The following is a 23132-nucleotide window of genomic DNA, read 5'->3' as shown; positions in this document are numbered from 1 at the left end:
GCTTTCTATTCATGCTTTGTTTAGAGACGGAAACGAAACGTGTATTTATCCTTTTGTTTTAGTTGTGTATAATTTAAAATGATTTTTTTTAAATGCAATGCAAAAACTAGTGTGGTAGATATAATAGTGACGTCCATAGATTCATTGGGTTCAGGTTAAAACTCTTTTTGCTTAATGTTTGAGGTATAGACAGGATAAGTAATGAATAAAACTCCTTTTATAGAAACCAGTCAGAATAAATAGTGGAGGAGGTAGAAATAAATTATGAATATAAAACCGATTGTTCTTCTTCAATAACATCAAACGACAATCATTAATGAGCGAAACCATGGTAGAAATCTTTCATGACAGAATGTATGCAGGAAATGTTCTATTCTCGGAAATTTTCACTTTCATTGTCATCTGTCTTAAGAATGTGTTTGTATAAATTAAGGTATAGAAAAACAAGGAATCAATTGAAGTATATTGAAGGATACATATACAAACGATACTTCTTATATAGTTGATTTTATCCGTAGGGGAAATCATAATCTCGTCTATTTTAGGTAAGTGGTGGGTAAAATCGTTGTTTTTTTTATGTTTAATTTATATTAAATTGAAGTTTAAATATTTTGCGATATTCTACTTTTTACCTATTACAAAATCTATGATATTTGTATAACATTAATTGCATGGCATTTTTATATTAGGTAATTATTACTTTCTTTTACCTGTTTCTAAAAAAACAGAGGATGCTCACCCTTACGGTGTACCTAGTCCATGCTCGCTGAATATAGTTTAATCCGGGTTGCACATTTACTTTTATTTGTATGAACGTCTTATTTTGGTTATTTTATGTTCTTTGTTGTGCATGTCTACTTTCCTTGTCTGTCTAGTCGTATCCTTGGATTATGTTCTTATTGATTACCATTTGAATCCTGGTTCCATTGATTTCTGTTTCATAATCTTATTTGTAAATAAATCTAATTTAAAATGCCTATTGTCAATTTCGCGAGTATTTATTTTTAACACAAGTGTAACACTAATCAACAATAATTGTTATAATAAGTGAGATATAGTTAACAAAACATTTATTTTAGTATTAAATTGTTTCAGCTCAATTACAATTAAAACTTTCGTTCATTTCCATTCTTGATTTGGTTTCTTCATTTTCGTCTGATGAGTGAATTCTCAAGACGGTTTTGATCACAATAGTAAAAAGTTCCAAGAATTCTACTATGGTGATAACAGACATCCCGATCCACAGACCTAAAGATCCACCAATGTTCGACAGTAGGTTTTCTATCTGCAAATTGATTTGTAAAATGTCCTGGACCATGCGTCATAATCTCAAATTGAGTTTTTAGTAAAAGTATTTTCTATATTCGAATTTGGACCAATTACGATGACTACCTTATTTAGTGGAATCAAAAAATTCTAATTTTCTCATTTCAGGAAATCTGAAAACTATTTCATATGATTCATCATTGTAATGTGGCGCATTGTTAATAACTCTTTGCAATATAAGTGTTCTAAAGTACGAGAAAAAGTACCAAGAAGGGGTATAACTCTATTAAAAGGAAGTTCTCAAATATCACAAATAATGTGTGTATAAAACATATTAGTTAATAAGATAAATACACTTGATGATTTTTATTAATATAAACTTGTGTTTATTTTCAGACATTTTTAGGCAAATAATGGGCCTCAATAGCGGGAAAAAATTAAAACTTTACTATTATATACCTTCAAAAAGTAGTGTATGCGAAACAAATAATAACAACAAAGGCGCTAGCGTTTGCGAATGGTTTCAGTTTGCATATATTCTGCATATATACTACACAATCTACAGGAAATGGGAGTTCCCTTTTAAGCAATTTTGTATCCCATTTATGAGGAAATTTACATTTTTTTTTAAATATCTATAGATCGAGTTTAGGAAACTCACTATTGACTTGAAATCTATGTCTGATATTGTATAACGATCCATAGAATAATTACAACTTATTAAAACAACCGTGAAAAGAAAACAAACATTCGAGACTTAACAGAATGAACAGGAAAAAATCTAGCTTCTTTGTATAAAGATGAAAAATATCACAAATTGTTCATTAGCTCTCTTTTCCTCACGATATAAGAACGCTTCTTGTTTTGCCAAAATGTAGGTTGGCAACACACAGTCGAAAGACAGAAAATCAACCTGGAGCACTAGAAAGATTACTTTTGCCATGCGCTTCAGGAACACTTGTATTATTGCAAATTTGATTTACAAATACTTATTCTTGATAGTGACTTATTTCTATACTATTGTATCAACGTTAAAAATAAGTTTTGTTTTATGATTATCTTTTAGTTTACATGTTATAAATTGAATTTAATGAACTCGTTTTGCAAGTTCATAGATAGGGTCATATGTATTGTTTATTTTAAACTACTCGCACAATTATGCTAGTGCACCTTTTAAATGTATTAATGTATTCAAAATCAGTTACACTATATATTTTTAACAAATTCATTTTTTTTTATTAGAGAGGAGAACTAATATGTTTCTTTGTTTTATCGAAATCGTTATATTATATTTTACCGTTATAGAATATTCTTCCTCTGTCACTTCAACCGAGAGGTCGTCAAAGAATATGTTGACCATCAAAAGATTGTTCCTAAAATAAAGGGACTTTTTATTTAAGTTTATAATTTTATGGATAAGTAAGTAATTGGATTAAATAATAAAAAAGTAAAAAAAAAAGTGTCATTATTATCTACCCGAAAAAGATTTTTACTTTACATGAATAATATTTTGTAAGAATATATATCATTATACATGTAGTATATTAAATTCCATATTAATGCAATCGGAGATTATCTGTCTACACTAAGTCTTCAATGTTTAAAATTTGGTTGAAAAGCTTCTGAGAAAGGGTGGCAATATTGTTGTACCATTTCGTTGACCATAATTATTTAATCCGTAACCATTCAACAATGGACTCATTTTAACAACAGGAATCAAATGATTATTGTATAAACTGTTATTATGAGTAAAGAGGTAAAAAAATCTTTTTCATTTTTCTAGAATCTCAACTTTTATTGCGTCATTTCATTTGTGTTCATTGAACATTGTGTTCATTGAACATTGTGTTCATTTGTTAGTTAGTTTCTTTTTCTTTTTTGTGTGCGTGTGTGTTCGGTTTTTGAAGCGTGTGTTTGCATATTTTTTGTATACATTATTATTATATACTTGCAAATGTACATATATGAACATATTTGTTCTTTGAGTATCCTATCAATTAGTTTAGTTTTTTATTTGCAAAAACGTACACGAAAGAGATTGGAAGTTACAACAACATTATGAAGGTCGTCTATATTTTCCTATATATTCGTCTTTTTTTCAATAAAAGCGATTATTTCATTGGAAAGAGTAAATTAATAAATTATGATAACAAGTCTGGAAGTATGCACGGATTAAACGAGTGCGTACAATGTGTTCCGCCAACGAGTTAAAACTTCAAACGTTCGTAAATTGGTATGAGTTTCATTATTTTGGGGTAATTTACGATTAGCAATTGATTGACTCATTTATTATTTAGATTTTCTCCATAACGTATTGCTTTGTTATTTTCAACATTTAATTTAAGTTTTGCGGTCAACGGATAGCGAATTGTTACGTTTTGGAGAGAAGAGTGAATTTACCGAAATTATTTCACAATGTGTATTGTCGAAAGAGTAATCAAGGAAACCAAGGTTATAGCGGTAATCAAGAGAATGTAATCCAGGGACAAAGACCAGACATGGAAAACAGACACACACAACAAAGTACATAAAGTAATTCATCCCTTCAGTTTTGAGTTTTCATATCATAACTCATACGTTATGCCACCGCTTGCCGTAACTATACACTTCTGGAACAGGGTTATGTTACAACAAGATTGAAGTCATCACTTCAAAAGTTTTATGGTCGTCATCTTGAGCTCGTGGATGGTTACGGTGTATCTATCTGAACCATGAAAACATTTTGTTCAATGTGTCATATTTAGTCTATCCGACTTGACTTTGACGAATGTATGAGCAACTCAGCTGGTGTCTCTAGAGGGAAGAACAGAGCACGTTTACCCTACCGGTGCACCTGGTCCATATGCCCCCATTTTTTTGTGGAGTCCGAGTTGCTCATTTACTTTTGTTACTTTGTATGTATCATTTTGTTTATTATATGTTCTTTGTTGTATTTGTCTGTTTTCCATGTCTTGTCTTTGTCTCTGGATTACATCATTTCTTTTCCGCTAGAATCTCGATTTCCTTGATTACTATGACACAGGGCCATATACAAAATCATAGCTATCCATATTGTAAATGATTAAGCTAGACTAATATTTCTTTTCCCTGAAAAAAAAAAGCTCGCCGTCTTATTTAGATAAAATATCTTACACTTCAAATTTCAAGTGCCTGGTTATTATTGCACTGAATGATAACTGTTACAGATTTTCACTTACTTATACTTCGAAAACTCCTCTCGATCTTCTCCAAATGCTCTTGTCAATTTCGAGGAATGAATGAATTGTTCAGCTGGCCAAGTGGACATGGTCAAAACTGGTTCATAAAATGTTTCCCTGATATAAGAAATTATCCAAAAAATGAGGGCGTTGCAGGTGATGCCTTGGTTTTAAAAAACAAAATAGAGTAAATAGGTATGGGAAGTATACTTATCCTATATATTGAACAATTAACTCAGTTTAAGTGTCATTCCTTTCTGATACTAAATCACCAATTTTTATTGTTTTAATTAGATGATAATTGCATCTAGCATATCAAGCTAAACGGTAAAGTGGAAAATGGAACTTTATTCCCTTCCCCTGATCATGAAAACAAAACCAAAAACAAAACAAAAAAAAATATAGAAAGTAGTTTGTTGAATTTTTAATTCAATATTAGGAGCTGAATAAAACACACAACGCACATACCGACCTAATAAGGCCTATTTCATCTTCAACTTAATATTGAATTTTAATGAAAAAAATAGAAACCTTTGAACTTCAATGTATATCTAAAAGAATGTTTTCATGTCCGTTACGGTGTACCCATCTGCGCCATGAAAACTGATTTGTTCAACGTGTCATAGTTTTCCTTTCCTCTGTCGTCTACCACGGACTAACATTTTTATGATCAACCCGGTGGGTGTTTCTAGAAAAGCAGAGGACGCTTACCCTACCGGTGCACCTGGTCCATGCCCCAGTTTTAGGTGGAGTCCGAGTTGCTCATTTGCTTTTGTTACTTTGTATGCATGATTTTAATTATTTTATGTTCTTTGTTGTGTATGTTTGTTTTCCATGTCTGGTCTTTGTCCCTAGATTACATTCATTTGTTTTGCGCTGTAACCTTGGTTCCTTTGATTATTCTTCTACACCTGTTGTTATAATCGAAGTAAATTTGAATCTTACCTGCATGGATTTTTACATGTGTAACGTCTACATACATGTTGTAATTCTAACAGACATCTCTTTCCTATCATTTCGTAACATAAGATATTCTAATTAAAATCTCGATAAACAATTCAACTAATTTAAGACTTTGTAAAAATCAATATCGATATTGAAATACAATATTGTAAATGATAATTGTTATAATTGAAAATGGCAAATGCCGATATTACGAATACAATTTTGTCTTCTAGTATATATAGAATTAATTTGTTTAACCACTCCACTTTGTTTTATCTATTCATGTTTCCTCTTTGTAAGCATTTGCTTCCTAGACTGATAATATCATCCATATTCGATTATTTACATTAAAGTTTCGTGAATGAGTGCATAGAGTTGTTTCACTTTCAAATGATGTTTGTTTGTTGACGTTCGACTTAATCATTGCTTTAAAATTTAAGTATTTTACTATTGATTTCACTTAAAAAATGGTGTAACTTTACTTTTATCCTTGTGACTATATTTCAATATAATGTATGTTGACTTTACATGCTAAAATCTAAACATATGTCACCTTCAACTGGGAAACATAATGTATAGTTTGACAATGTAGTAAATTTTCGAGGCACGGAACAGTTACACCTTGTTTCTGATTGACTTTGTATACATTGCTGAACGCAAGCCTGAAACAGGTATTTTAAAAGTGTGAATGACTTAAAAAACAATTGAGTATCTGGTTATTATTACTTAAGAACTACAAATGATATCATAGTATAATTAAAACAATTATTTGAAACACGTGGCAAGAATTACATTTGTATTTGATAGAAAAAACCTACCGGCGAATGTCAAGCAGGCAGTCGTATCGAACTAGATATGAGCCTCGAGATTATTTGTTTATTAATATGTATTGTTTCAAGGCAGACATTGTCATTTCATGCATGTATTGTCCGTTTTGATTAACATGTAAACAGGTAAGCATGTAATACAAAATTATCACGGTTCGGTTGGGTAATTACACAGAATAGTTGTACACGGAATATTGATAAAACGAAGCCACCTGAAAAGCCGATTTCGTTGCGTGTGAGAAACTTTAAAATCAAATTCAAGTGGAAATGATGTAATTATAACACATTTCCTCTTTCATCTACCCTGGACTTGAGATTTTATAAGCAATTCAGTGGGGGACACTTACCCTACCTATGCACCTGGTCCCAATTTTTGGTGGTATCTGAGTTGTACATTTACTTTTGTTATTTGTACGTGTTATTTTAATTGTTTTGTGTCTGTTTTTTCCTGTCTGGCCTTATCATTCAATTGCATTCTTTTGATATCTGTTCAAAAATTGGTTTCCTAGATTACTCTTTCTTTTATCTGATTGACCGGTTAACATACAAATATACTAACTGAGCCCAAAAATCACGTGTTCAAAACCTAATTAATACATACATGTTATATACATGTGTATATACATTTTTGTTGACCTGTTTTACTATAATCTCATGATAACATTTAGATGTAAATTACTAGTACATTGTAGGACGATTTAAGAATAAAGTGTTGTGAATTATGCTCAACGTAAACATTTTGTATGACAGTAAACTTAAGTAAACACTGAAATAAACCTATTACATATAAATACCAACTTACATCTTTACTTTTGAATTGGCCTGTATAATCGCATCCTGATTTATCTGGTAAAAGCCTGGTAGATTTCTGTGAAATATTATATAAATCAATAAAAATACAGGATATACTGTTAGCAACCTGACAACTAGAATGCATTCCGCTTCAAATGGAGTAAAATGTTCAGACTAAATCTTTAACTGAAATTAACCCCATTTGTTTTTCAAGAATGTTTCTATTTCTGTATGGACACTTAAATATGATGCAAACCTTTTTATTAAATTTCAAAACAAAATTCCGTACGGATATAGAGGAGTTGGACAACTGACGGACAAACAGACAGACAGAAAGTAAAATAGATGATATGATTATTAGATAACCCATATCTGTTTGTGAGAGTACATATTTTTACATTTACTCAAGCATCATTTTGTTTTTGATAATTTAGAGATAAATCATGTTATGCAATGTATATGATTCTTTATAAAATAGTTATAGGACTCATCGACTTTTTCAGTTTTTTTAGGGAGGGCGAGTACAGTACCTGAACCGATCCGTACAACTATAATTGATCATCGAACAACTCCCGATCTGTTAGTTGAATATGGCATTTTATAGTATTTGTTCCAATGAAAATTTTGAAAATTTACAGACACCGATAATCCGCCATTTGACGTGACAGAAAAAAAAACGCGTGCAAATCAGTCATCGGTTATTTATCTGTTTAAGATCATCCATTGGTCATCAATCCGTCAAATAGTTGCCTGGATCGGTTCGGGGGCCGTATTATATCACGATCATTGTCTACTGAACCATTAAAATCTCTTCATCTGAAATAGGAAGAAATATTTGAAATAATACTGTTTGATGCTGTGAGACGTTGTGATTATATTATCCATCGAAAGTCAGATAAAAAAAAAATCAGCCGTAAATATGACATTTTTGTATTTTGCCTGTGGTTGTCAGCTTGACCGTAAGGCTCTTAGACAGACAGGTCTCACTCATTTACCACTCATATTATATGTAATCATTTTGTGACATACGTATAAGGTGTAAAACGATTTGATATGCCGGAGTTGGACATACTAAGTCAATGATATATATTTTTAAATACCTTTTGGCAAACTTACCTGTCTCAAGGCAATACCTGTCCTTAACCCAGTAGCTACTGAAATACCATTCCTTTCTAAAGATAAGGGTACACCGTAAGGGTTAACCAGAAGTCGGACCCCGGCTTCGTCAGATACATATGGTAAGTAGTCACTTTGATTCACATTAAATATTATCTGTAATCCTAAACAGTTTATTCAGATCAAAGTGTGAAGTAAGATACATTTTAGTGTAGGATAAATTTGAGCCCATCTGAGACAAGCAACTACACGATATTCTGGTATGTGTGTAAATTATACTCTATAATCAGCAATGCAACATAATAGCTTCTTCGGGGCAAAAAACAAATATAACTTTTGGATAATTTTTTAAAGAAAACGGCGGATCGTCAACTCAAAAACACCGTTTATTTATTAAAATGACGTATAAATAATATATTAAAAAAGGAAATAGTGGCTTTCGCCTTTCAAAAGAAACTGGACCGGATATCTGTGTTCAAACTGCGTTTTATACCGAAGTGATTTTTTTACATTTTCTTGTCGGGAAATGGTGCACTCTCACCATGTAATATCTAGTTACAGAGCTTGGCCGGCAGGTACCAGCAGTAGTAAGTCCAAAACCTTACCATTACCGGGATTTATTCGAATTTGATATATAATAATTGTATACAACTGTTATTAAGTACAATATAATTGAGCATAAACTTAAACACAAAACTTTGTTTTAAGCCTTTCACTTACCATGTATTTGACCCTCATCAGTTACTAAAAGAGGTTCTGTAGGAAATCGGTAACATTTGCCATAAAAATCATCGTATACTGACGTAATTGACCTAAAAAATATCATTTGAAACATCTATATGGTCGAATTGAGTATGCTGATACAAAACAAAGAAATAAAGTACACGGGTAATATGCAGGACGTAGACTTTCATAATTACTTATATGAATGCGTAATCAAGGAAGCCAATGTTATAGCGGTAATCAAAAGAATGTAATCCAGGGACAAAACCAGACATGGAAAACAGACGTACACAACAAAGAACATAATGTCACTAAAATCATACATAAAAAGTAACAAAAGCAAATGAGCACCTCGGACTCCACTAAAAACTGGCAACATGGACCAGGTGCACCGGCGGGATAAGCGTCCTCTATACAATACAATAGCATTTGTGTCGTAAGCAAGTCAATATCAGGTAATATGAAGACATGAATTATGATGAACGCACTTTTAATCTGCCCTACGTCTGAAAAGTATAAATGAAGGCTAAAAACCACTAATTCCACTTCCCATAGGCTTCTATGCTAATTTCACAATATTCAATGGCTTCTCTGGACTTTACCTTAACTTTAACCTGCAGAGGACAATATATCAGCATGATTCTACATATGTCAGCTCACAATCATCAGAATGGCATGTGGGGTTAGCAGACTTGCAGTGCAGTACTGGTCACCGGAAGTGAAGTGTCTATAAATAGCATGGGAAATCCCAGTGTTTTCACAAGATAGGGGTATATTTAGAAATCATTATGGAGATTAGGCTTCACATCACAAGAAGCAAAATGCACTTATAAAATGTACAGAAATGTTTTTCCTTTCAGAAACTGTTTAAATTTTTTAAATGAGATGAGAACTTTTTTCACAGCACTATGAGGAACAGGGGTAATTTCTGCGTAGGACTATTTTTGCGTACGTTCCGAATGCTCATTGGTTGAATTGGTGGTCTGTAACCTGAACTGAAATAGCGAACACGTAGAAATATATTGATTTCGTCACTCACAAAAAAATCGTTATGAGTGCGCTGCAAAAACATTTACCTTAATATTTCGAATTGTCATATGAAACAAAATGAATTACTCCTCATCGGCAGCATTAGAAAAAAATTCGTCAATTCAAAAAAAAACCGTACACAAGTAGTACATAAAACAAAAAGATACTGAAAAAAAAATCAAGGGCCAAGAAGTTCTACCAAGTGCCTGCTTTTAAATTTCATAATGTCATTATAAATACGGAAAATTTGGTAAATAAGCTATGATATAAATCGGATTAGACAAGTCTGACTGCATGTTGAGGTTGTGAATATCAGGAGACTTTTGACCCACCAGCAGGAGCATCAAGCCAGGGGTTTCTTCATATGAAAGTTCATATTGCTATTTCTAATCCGATAAACTGTATTTCGATTCCTTCAAAAAACAATTTAAACACCTCTTGCTTCTTTTCATTTACCCAGTTTTACAAGTCTTCCTATTGAATGAGCAAGCTAGTACAAATTCATTCGTCTCAGCTGATGTGTTTTCTAAGGACATGTTATATGCGTATAACATCAAATTTTGTCTAAAATCCATTTGCAAGTTCAGCAACGCATTAAAATCTGCAAAAAAATAATAATATATTAATTACGTTATGTTATAACAACTGTATAACGCTTTTACCCAAGTTTGTTGGTTTTTTTTTCTTAAAAATTCATGTTTAATGTTGTGTTCCCCAGGGATGTAACTAGGTTTGAACTTATTTGTTTAATTCTGTGTGTATATATATATATATATATATATATATATATATATATATATATATATATATATATATATATATAGATATTAATTCTGTAAAATTCCCAACGATGTTAGAACTGTCAAATTCTCTCCGCGGGACTCGAACTCGTACCGATTTGACATCTACGGCATCACCGCCTGCACTAAGTCCAGCGCCCTAGACCACTCGGCCAGCTAGGCTATATATAACTTTATAAGGGTCTGAAAAGTTCCCAACGATGTTAGAACTGTTAATATATAATACAAATTGATACAGGGGAGATAATATACACTTATAAAAGGGAGCTGAACTTTGTGCAGGCGGTGTTGCCATAGATGTCACAGCGGTACGTGTTCGAGTCCCCGCATCGCAAATTTGACAATTCTAACATCGTTGGGAATTTTTCAGACCTTTCTATACGTTTGCATTATCTTCCCTGCATCAATTTGATCCGATGCAGCAGTGTAGCGAAAAGAGTCGTCATATTCTGAGACGTTTGCATAATATTGATTTGTTGTGACATGCATCATAAATTTGATTCTCTAACATACATAATAGCACCTAGATGTACTGTTCCGTACTACCATACATCGTGTACTAAGTTACACCCCTAGATTAATCCTACGAGGAGGAATGACCCGGCCAGCGAAAGGTATGGTTTGTATATAGCCTAGCTAGCCGAGTGGTCTAGGACGCTGGACGTAGTGCAGGCGGTGTTGCCATAGATGTCACAGCGGTAGGAGTTCGAGTCCCGCGGAGGCAATGACCAAAACATTTGCATCGTGAATTTGACCTTTCTTTATATATAAACGTCTAAATATGTTTTGAACATCACCAGAAGATGGTAATATTTACATTGAATATTTCTTCAGCATAAAACTCGTAAACTTTCTGAGCATAAAACTCATACAACTTTAAAAGCATGAAAGTTCAAGATCATAACAGATTCAGAAGCTGAATCACGTACGTTGTTGATGGGTGATTGTACCTTTATCAAGGGCACACATAAGCAAATGAAAAGGAGCCTGAATGAAAAAAAACAAAGGGGTCTTTTTATCAAAAATAAAAATTAACTGTGGAAAACAATTAAGAAAAAGTCAAAATATAGTTGTGCGGAGTATTGATGTATAGCATGTGGTGCTGTACCAGCCTTAGACCAAGACCTAAAAATGGATTATTTTTTTCTCGTTTATTCCATCTGGAGAAGTTGTTTGTAATATCTTCATCCAAAAGTTTTCCCGAGGCACTCTTTTACATTTTGACCAGTTTTTATTATGTTCTATGATCGTTACAACAATGTTGTGGAGATCCTCCTGGGTGTGTCCGGCGGATCTAAGATGGCGACTTAGAGGGAGGTCTGGTTTGCATTTGTAGTCACTTGTTTCTTTTTTTATTGTGTTTTGCTTTTTATTTCTTATACTTTTGTATCGAAGTACACATATTAAGTCACAATGTACAAACAATTTGTAAGCGTAAAATACATTAATACCTGGGCATAGGGATGAAAATAGTTTCCTGCTTATGCTATTCAGTATTCCAAAGTCATTTACTTTAAATATATGTTCATCAACTGGTGAAGATGCAATATACTCTATCTCTGTTTGGAAATAATCATTTGGAGCCCTTTCAATTCCTACTACGTAAACAATAACTCCACTATTTCTTAAGGTTTTAGCCTCCTCACTTGTCTTTAATGGATGTAAAGAGAGACCATCAGTTAATAAAATGGCAATGTTTTTGACATCGACTCTATCTCCGTTCTCCACCGAAAAAATTTTTGTCCTAGTAATTTCTAGTGCTTTATGAGTATGTGTACCACCCATAGTATATTCAATACTTCTGATAGCATGCAGGATTTCTTCTTTGTTTGTGAAATCATTAAGGTAAAATTGTATACTGGCAGTAGAATGATAGGTCACTAAGCTGACACGTACACTACCACTGTCTATATCTGATTTTGTCAACATGTCTATACAAAACTTTAGCATTTTGTTCCAGTTATCATATCCAACGCTACCAGATGAATCGAGAATAAAAACTAAGTCGACACTTGCAAGAACACATCCTAATTGTTAAAAGCAAATTGATGCCATCAAATTATTTATAAACAATGTACAATTATGGTAGCTCAACGCTTTCGATATAATGTTTTGTGGAAGGCCTAAAAGAGGTATTGAACGGGTACCATATCCGAGGTCTATAGCAATATTATTTCCCCATAGAAAACACGTCAGTGTGCAATAAATTTCAAAATTGCTGTAGAGTAAATATAGTTTGTGACGTTATCAATGACAAACGTTCGTTCTAAACAAGACTAAATTGTATTGGTATATAATAAAATGGTTAAAATGTTTCTAGCATATATAGTGACAAATAATTAAACAGAACTATTTTTGAACTTTAAACTTTGTTCGTTTAAGACAAGTGTTCTGTTGATCATGGTTGACAGTAAATTAAAAGTGTTAATCTGTGTAAGAATCAGGCATGTGGTTAAAGATATTATGAAAAAAACCCACCATTTTGATAATTTCAATTTGACTATTTGCACCATCAGAATCAAAGAATAAAGACAAGATTTCCATATCATGCTTGAACATTGAGTTACATTAAAATGCGCTGACAATGAACTTTTTAAGGGCAGATGACTCTGTCAAAAACCTCATTTCTCTAAGATTCTATGGAAAAATGTCTGAGCAAATCTCATGTTTTTTTTTCAAATAGAGAAAGCACCCTTGAGTGATATTTTGTCAGATCGGTGGGTTTCTGACATACATGTTTCTGATTTTCTTTCCATTTTGCCTGATTTTTACAAATACTAATAATTAATTAATATAAAGGGATCTAAGTTGTGTTTTCTGATTACTCAGGGTTCGGTTTAGATAGGTTTTACTGTACAATGAAAAAAAAGGATTAATGAAAAAAGTGAAGATATCAAATAAATAAGGACAGACTTTTAGGTGGATCATTCCTACTACACGGAGCATTCTTCTCTGCAATCTTGCAAAAATATACACAATGATGAATTTTCAATGATCAAAAGTCATCCATATTAAGGGTCAATTGCCTTGAAATTAAGTTCGGTGATGACCTGTATTTTTTATATATTAAAATTTATATCATCTTTATCAATATCATCTTTACGAAAAATGAGGAAAACCTGTATACTGAAAATACTAATGTTCTGCCTTATGAAAAAGCATGGTTATGAACCTGTATGTCCATTTTTTTTTCAGAGAACTGCACTCACACAATATAGAAAGTATCGCCCTGATTTTACGTTATACGTTACAAAACATAATTCTCGTGTGGCGCCACATTTAAGAATAAGTGTATTACTATCGTATGAAGTTGTGTTATACAAATTTGTTTTTTGCAGTTTGCGATCTTCAAAATTGTAATAGAGGATAAACTCGACGGAAAGCTAGATGTTTTGTTTGTTTGTTGGGGTTTAACGGAAAGCTAGATTGTATCACATCATGTTATGTTTAAGTTTAAATGAGCTACTCAAAATCCGGTGCACTTTGGGTATGCTGGTATGTTTAGTCTGTTAAGACTCTTTGTGAGGTTTTTTTCACATGACTTTGCTTCGGTCCGTTCTGTATTTCCTAGCTTCCAACTGATGAATGTTTTCGAAGATGCCTTAAGATGGTATAGAAATTTTAAAAAGTGATTATTTAATACAGAAAGATTTTTAACGCTTTTCTTGGAATTTTATTTGTTTTCCCGTAGTTTTAAGTATTTCGCTTACAATCATTTGCGCTTTTTGTTTTACTTCAAATTATCAACAAAATATCATGACGTATACAACCTTCAGAAAATTCCTCAGTCTCGTTCTGAAAAAAAAAATAGTGCATTACTAGTCATCACTGATAAGATACGATGACTCCATTGAAAACTGCAACATTCAGAAAACTGACTTATTGTGTTATGCAATTAATGAAATGTTAGGTTTAAAACATATTTTAAGATACATTTCGTACGGAAGATCCTACCAGTACAACTTGTTAAGAATTAGATTATGGACTTATTGGTATTTCATATGTTTCTATCTATTGCAAGGCATTTTCAATTGTTATCTAACAAAGAAACAGGCTTTGCAATATCAATTTAACAAAAACTATTTTATGTCGATTTTTCGGCAGGTGTTTCTAGAAAAGCAGAGGACGCTTACCCTACCGGTGCACCTGGTCCATGCTCCCAGTTTTTAGTTGAGTCCGAGTTGCTCATTTACTTTTGTTACTTTGTATGTATGATTTTAGTTACTTTATGTTCTTTGTTGTGTATGTCTGTTTTCCATGTCTGGTCTTTGTCACTGGATTACATTCTTTTGGTTACCGCTATAACCTTGGTTCCCTTGAGTACTCTTTCAAAACATTGCACAGTTTTAGTAGCAGTCTTTATAAAATCAGACTGACAGACAGTGATTTATGCATATCAAAAACCGACTGAACTCAGTTTTATTTTTTGTTTAAAAACAGTTATTGATCACATAACCAGTCTTATATTTTCAATATGTTGTTGCGCTTGTGAGATAAAAAATCATATAGAGTGTACATGAAATGGTGTTTTGCAATAGTTATCGATCTTGATTTGGTTTGATATGGTTGCTTTTAGTGGGAAATTATTGTATGATTTTCTAAAAAGTGCAGAACAGAATGCAGAAATGATTATCGTTATGTGAAAATATGGCATATGTGGACTGAAAAAGCATCGTTTTTTCGGTGGGTGTTTCTACAACATTTTACAATTAGTAGTGTCTGAATTTTATGTGGACTTGAACTTAATAACTTTGATTAAAACCTATCTTTGGGTGACAATCCATTGGAACAAAATGGTCAGATATTCAAAACAATCTTTATGATTCATTTTTTTATCGATTCCAGTCAAAATCAAGATTTATTCTTTCATCAAAGTCCGATATAGTTTGGAATTGTTTGAATTGTGGACAGTGGACCAATCGACGTTAAAGGTTTCACGGTACTAATGCAAGTTAATCTATGGAAAAATCTTATCTTGCGCAAAAGGATAATAACAAATAATTTGTTTACGGACAATATCAGCTGTTGTCAGTTTTCCAATCTGAACGCAAAATTTCTCTAAAAAGTAAATATATGTCAGCAGCCAAATTACAAACAAAAAGGCATTTGATATGATTGTGTTGATTTACCATTGTCTGCCAAAGTGTGCTTAGATGTTTGTCGTATATGTCACCAGTATACAATCTCTTCAGGAAATGGCGGCCTTTGTGAGTACTGTTCAGTTTTCCGTAGCTTAGCGGGTTTAAATTACAAAATGTCACTTCAGGGAAGTATACACTATCGTATTCTATTGCAATGTGTGTGTTGACCAGGTTACTGAAATTAAAAGATTTTCGTGTTTTTACATCATAACAATAGCACACAAAAGTCACCAAAACGCAATTATCTATGTATTGACATGCCTTTATGTATGGGTTAGTTTACAGCAATTAAATGGAGCTATCAATAACGCTCGCTAACCGTTAAATATCGGCTTCTAGCCCATTTACTACTCCCGCTAACACATTGATAACGGAAGCTTACCCATATACAATATGTAACGCTAAAATATTGATAATCCCCTAAATGATCGGTGTTAAGAATTATTTGCCAAAATTGAAAACTCTGTCTTCTAGTTTTTATTCATACATGTAATGTCGATAGAAATAGGATTTTAAATAAGAACTGAATGATTAAGACATTTTTATCCCCTTTGGGGTAGTTCAACCATTACAATGATTCACACCAGTATGTACTGAATAAAATATTAAAATTAATCAATTCATACGTTTAGAATTCTCATGGTGTTAAATATGCATGCGGTAAAAAGTTGCCAAGAGTGATAAAGACAATGTAAATGCTATAACAGGACAGCTTCGATCATTCTCTATATTCCTTAAACTAGAGCCATTCTACGTCCTTTCAAGCTGCAGCTGGGTGAAAACAGTTGACTCTTCTTCCAGCTGAGAAAGTTTTTTTTATATATTTAAGGCACTGCTTTACTTTTCAAATGAGAGTTTTATTTTGTTTTTGTTTCACTTTTTAAGTTGTAAGTTTTTTTTGGAAATTCAGGAATAAATCATTTTGAATTATAGCCGCTGTGTATTTAATTATATTCACGATTTATATCACCATTGACATTAACAATAATACTATTGTGTAGTTTAACTATGAAACGTAACATTTGACCCCCTTTAGCGGTTGTGTCAAGCAGAATGGGTAAGTAGACTTTACAAATGAATTATCAATACATATGACAAGCTGGTGTTTACCCTATAAAAGCAAATATGGGATTTTTATTAACGTACATTCATATATGTGGCATTTACAGCTTTATTGCACTGCTGAAATGTGACTTACATTTAATAGTTAGACTTAAACAATATTGAATTAAGGTTTGGGATATGGGCCCTCAAAAGGGATTGATATCTAAACTAGAAATGTAATTTACTCTTTCCAATATAAAATGTTGGATGAAATATTTTAATACAGGAAACAAAATAGTCCCCTTTTTGTAATATCATTTTATTACGTTTTTTTTTTTTTTTTTTTTTTTTTTGTTGTTGTTGTTGTTTTTACAATATAAATTCTATAACATATTAAAACAATACAGCCTGCATTGTTTATAACTCACGTGGCAATTGGGACTGAGCTTACCGATGCCTTAAAAGACAATGTCATTTAACAACAATATGGCAAATGTAATGCTTGCAGAGTGAACTTTGTGTCAAAATAAGATCGACAGATTCAGACTCAATAATTGGTTAAAACAAGAAAAGGCGATATAAGATATTACAAAATGTTTTGTTTTATTTTGAACAACAACAGCAAGTAAGTAACCTGGGACTCCACACCCAAATGTACCGAATGTACCTAGAATAAAGGCCGAGGCAGTAATGAAGAGAGAGCCAAACTTTGTTCAACGAAGTACATTGACATCAACCCAAACCACAAATACATAAGAGCAAAACTGCCTTCATTCTACAAATCCTATATCTTAGATGAAGAAATAAAGAATCACCAACACTAATACCCGTACATTGACACTTGTAATTGAAAGATTTTTTTCATATTTGACGATTGCAATTCATAGAAAATACTTATACTTTCTACCTTATGGAACCTCGCCTAACTTGTATTTGCAGACATCATTAATGGAGACAGAAACCAGTTTACCAATTAAACATGATACAACTGACTGTACCTACTTGTATTCTCCCTTCTTCACAGAAGGAGTAATCAAGGGAACCAAGGTCATAGCGGTAATCAAAAGAACGCAATCCAGGGACAAAGACCAGACATGGAAAACATACATACACAAAGAACATAAAGTAACTAAAATCATACATACAAAGTAACAAAAGCAAATGAGCAACTCGGACGTTCTAATGTTTTATGCAATAATTATGATTTTTTTGTAATACAATTTGTAACACAAAGTGAGAAAATATTTCAGAAGTTAAAAACATACTTATTTTATATCTTCTCTTAAAAGAATTATAGCTAGAACATTTGACATTTGAAAAGAAAAAGAAACGTAAAACAGTTGAATGTACTCCTTTAAACACCTTGCTAAATTTTTGTCGTATGCAATTATGAAACCTATTTTAAAAAAAGAAATGCCAAATGATTTATATGTTGGAATACTATGAACCACCCCTTTCGATGGGCCCCTTAATCCCATGTCATGATTGATTGTTGTTTTAGTCTGAGCTGTGAAAAATATAATGCTAGAGAAACGTGAATAAACTACCAAGGAATGAATTTCTCGGGCCTCCCATCAAATAGTGTTAAATATGCATTGATATGATGTTAAAATAGATTTTGGGTTGTGCATAATTTCAATATATTTTTAAAACAAAAACATTCAGGACAAAGTTGGAATAGTTTACATTGTATTATAAAAGGCAACAATCCATGTCAGGAAAAATGGCTGAAAATGTAATAGAAATGTAATAGGGGGAAGAACTGCTCTTGTCAGCAACTGAACGCATGAAATAAAACAACACTCTAATAGTTTTCTATTTTTTACAAATTTCATTATTTGATTTTGACCGACAGAAAGAGCTTATAAAACCATTACAATTTTTCAAATATGCCCCGATTTACGAATTTTCACTGATCCGACGCAGACTTATACCTTTGGTCATCAATTTGTATCTTAAGCAATTTGAAATATAAATATTTTTGAGTACTTTTCAAAACTGTATTCTTATATTGAAAAGGGCAAAACTGACCAATACATTGAAAGTCTTTGTTGAATATTTGAACCATTCTTATACCCAAAGTTAGTACAGACTACAAGTGTTCAATTTAAAATTTAAATTATGGGCTGCTTTTTTTAGTGTCAGTATTCATCAATCTTCAAAATAGATCTAGGGATATTTGTTTTTCTTATTAGCCATGTGGAATACTGACATGCAGTGTATATTAATTAGACATATTCAAAAAAATTGGATAAGCTCTTTATGTAAATAAATTTTCCCTAGTAGCTTATTTGTCAAGAAATTGTCAAGAGTATTTTTTGTTTTTCACCATGTTGTAGTTTTCAGTATTTCTACAACACTGAGGATTCTCTGTAACAATTGATGCCTTAGCTATCAGGGGAGTGGCCAGAGATCCTCCATGACCAAACCTAAAAGTCATACCACTCTTACATAAATGAAGTTCTTTTATTAAATATTAAACATACAAAATAATATGGGAAATAAGGGATGCTGTATTCGAACGGTGATAGTCACACACAACAAAGAATGTGAAATTACCAAAGTAACACATAGAAACTATAAAAAGTATGCAACCCGGACTCAACTAAATCCTGAGATCATTGAGCCAGGTGCATCGGTACTGGTAAGGTAAGCATCCTCTGCTTTTGAACTCTTCTTAATTAACAATGGTAAAAAAACTCGGAAATACTCGGCATAACAAGAAATATGTTGCATATGTTTTGATGCTATAATCTCTTACTGTTCTATACCAAACAAAACGAATTATAAGAAAAGTGATAAACTTGCATCGATGTACAAAGACTTCTGTATAAAATGCTAATGATTTTTTTGTGTATCTTACCTGGTATATTGTAAAATAAGCAGAAATATCTGTCGTCCTGACAAGACGGTACATGTAAGAAATAATAAACACCATATTATCTTCCCTATCATCGATTTACTCTCCATCATCCTGTTAAGTCCATGTAAAGATGTATACATTGTGAAGTCTTTTAGTGTATTTTTCATTCGTGTAACAAGTGTTCTTTTCGACTCCATTATTCTATGATTCATGTTAAGGTCGTTTTAGTATTTAATTTGTAAAACCTCTGAATTATTAATATTCAATCCGTTGTTAGAATAACCCTAAAACCCTTCCCTAGAAGGTAAAAATCTGATTAACATTAGAAACATTCCATCATCAATTATTGAAATTAGTTTTAACCTTACTGTTTCATATGAAACATCCCTTGAGAAAAGCAATAAAAGTAATTGTGCTTGACAAATGTACATTGAATCTTGTGTTAGGAGGCCTTCCAACTGAATAAAAAACGGATATTTTGAAACATAACCGGATATTGTAAAACATAACGTATACACCAGCCTATCACCTAAATACAACAAAAGTTCATACTTTCAGAAATCACCAAAACGTTTCAAGATTGAGGTCATCGCAACCGACGTTGTATGGCCGTCATCATGAACTTGTGGATTGTTACGGTGTATCCATCTGCACCATGAAAACTGATTTGTTCAACGTCATAGTTCTCCTGTCCTCTTTCGTCTACTCCGGACTTGACTTTTTATGAGCAACTCGGTGGGTTTTTTTAGACGGGCAGAGGACGTTTACCCTACAGATGCACCTGGACCATGCTCCCAGTTTTTAGTGGGGTCTGAGATGCTCATTTGCTTTTGTTACTTTGTGTGTATGAATTTAGTTACTTTATGTTCTTTATTGTATATGTCTGTTTTCCATGTTTGGTCTTTGTCCCTGGATTACATTCTTTTGATTACCGCTAGAACCTTGCTTTCCTTGATTACCGTTTCAAATGCCCAATAAAAACCCATTCAACAATATGATGAAATGGAACTGCGTGAATGACGAATACAGCGATCATCTTTAGTTTGAGGTCATTCCGAAAAGCAACAAAGCTGAATAATATTATTCAGATTAATATTTTCACTGGATAAATACGGTCGTGACGGTCATCTAAGAATGGCGGAGGAAAAGTTTTTTTTTCCCAAAGATCATTCAAATTATAAATCCTTTCGTGTTAATTCGACGATGCCGCTCAATATACACATGCTCCACGTACGCTCATCGACTACCCCACAGTAAGCACGAAAAATATACCTAAAACGGAAATGATGAATATGTCAATAGACTACAAAGTAACTAAAATACATGGTTGATATTTGAATCAAAAAGCATAGATGCAACATATATGATACATGAAGATTTCTAAGGTATAAATATTGATGATTTGATAATAATGTCCGTTACTTACACAAAAATGTATTTCCTGGTGCGAATAGGTGTGTATTATGTTGATAAGCATTATAATTGAAGTCACAAAACTATCATATTTAATATGCTCTTTAAATTTGTTCCGAGTGGTGATTTTTTTTTTTCCTTTTCTATCTCTTTGTACGAAATAAAGGTTGAACTTTTATACCAATCAATGGATTTTAAATTCACATATATGCTGTAATAGGAGATCATGGTATTGGTTGTTTCCATTAAACACAATCCTAGAAAAAAAGAGTCTGTTTATGACAAAAACGTCAACCCAAAGTACATTTTGTAGGCTTGCCATCACATACATGTACACGAACACTGTGCTAGGAAATATACATTTATAATTTAACACAGTGCATGTAAAATCAAGAAATCTGTTTTAGGAATTTTGGAAGTTGGTGGACAATAGTTGCTAGATTGGACCATTTCTGACTTTTTTCTTTCAGCGTTTGACTGAAATATTCAATTCTTCTACGTTTATCTTTGTCATGTAGCCATTTTCTATCAATCTGTTCATTGCGTGACTTAAATACCATAACAAAAAAAATCAAAATTTTGAATGAACAACTTACCTTGTGAAAGAAAAAATATTTGTACCAGAAATTAAGATTACCGTAGAAGTCTTTACAGTCATCTGTTATACCTCCAGTGTGTATTTAGAAACTTTGGTTGTACTTTGTGGAATACAATTGATACTATAAGTGATCTCAAACGTAATAAGACATGTGTGTGATAAAGCGATAAATAAATACGAAAATGCATTCAGGATCATTGACACTATAAAAATTATCGTCAGATTTAATTATTTATTTTTGGATTATCTACGAATTAACTCGACTTTTCTGTAGATTGTACACACATATTTGCAAATGTGAACTCCATATTGTTTTACATTTTGATTACTAATGTCACTTCTAAAGCGTTGAAATTAGCGTTGTATGTTGATATTTGCATCATAACGATTATTAACAAGCATTGTTTATTTATATATTTATGATATTTTACCTTTAATATCAATAAAATCAACTATTTGTGTATCTGTATAATCGTATGATATGATGAAAATTATTTTAATTTAATGTACCGTATACGTTTTATTTTTATTTTAGAATTGAAACACTTATCATTCTGAAAATTGAAATCGGCCAAATTACTTATTTGACAAAATTCGGATATTAATCCGTTTATAATTAATATTAATCATCTTGTACCTTTAAATTGTGTACATGGAATGATTTTTTTTATCAATATTATTTAAATTTCAATTCAATTTCACTTTTTGGAGTACTATGCAATTATGCCAAATTGCTGAAACATTTTGACCAAATACATTGCTTTCATTTTTTTTTCGAATTCTTTATAGTTTTAAATCTTTAAATGAACTATATGTTTGAAAACGTAAAGGACAAAAAAATCAAAATGTACAGCAACGTCGGAAAAGTTAAGTGTTAAAAAAGTTTTCTTATTTAGTATCTTCCTCATTCTTCCAGTTGTAAAGTGATCCACTGACTCTCGGGGTCAATAAAGAAGATTTTTGTAATTAATACTCTCGAGATTGTGATCAGGGTGTTAATTTTTTGTTGAATGAGATCTATGTTTTATCAGGTTTCTCTTGTAATTTTGCCAACACTCTCCCTTTTTTTTTGCTTGCGTTTTCCATATCAAAAATTCCAAAACAAAATTAAACTGACTGTGCATTTTTTTTTCAACACGACGGTGTTTCTTTGCAGATCTTTAAATATTGCTTCCGAGCGTAAGAGGGTGTCCAGTCAAAAACCAAACATGTGGCACATGACAAATTTTGTTTTCAAACAATTTTCATATATTACATATCGCAAATGTCCCATTTCTCAAAGTTGAAAGCTGGTTTTTGATTAACTGCAACGGTTAAATAGAAATAAATTAGACAGAAAACACTGAAACTTATTGAAAAAGGGAGATAACTCTTTCAT

The 23132-nt window shown here is 32.2% G+C and overlaps 1 protein-coding gene across 1 annotated transcript; it reads right to left on the bottom strand.

The window, feature by feature from the left end:
• Positions 1-1096: 1096 nt before the first annotated feature.
• LOC148609621 (degenerin unc-8-like) lies at positions 1097-12624 on the bottom strand. The gene is made up of 10 exons (XM_088543133.1): positions 12147-12624; positions 10352-10496; positions 8864-8955; positions 8144-8307; positions 7038-7103; positions 5962-6070; positions 5409-5472; positions 4464-4580; positions 2564-2639; positions 1097-1285 (listed from the first exon to the last, which is right to left on the bottom strand). Exons 1-10 carry the CDS (start codon positions 12622-12624, stop codon positions 1097-1099), a joined length of 1500 nt encoding a protein of 499 aa, XP_088399259.1.
• Between the last annotated feature and the right edge of the window lie 10508 nt (positions 12625-23132).

Source organism: Perna viridis, chromosome 8 (genome assembly GCF_037379345.1).
Source record: "Perna viridis isolate PV_CMFRI_1.1 ecotype Kerala chromosome 8, ASM3737934v1, whole genome shotgun sequence".
Lineage (NCBI taxonomy): Eukaryota > Metazoa > Mollusca > Bivalvia > Mytilida > Mytilidae > Perna > Perna viridis.
Note: the sequence above shows the minus strand (reverse complement) of the source record. Positions and strands in the feature narration are given on the sequence as shown.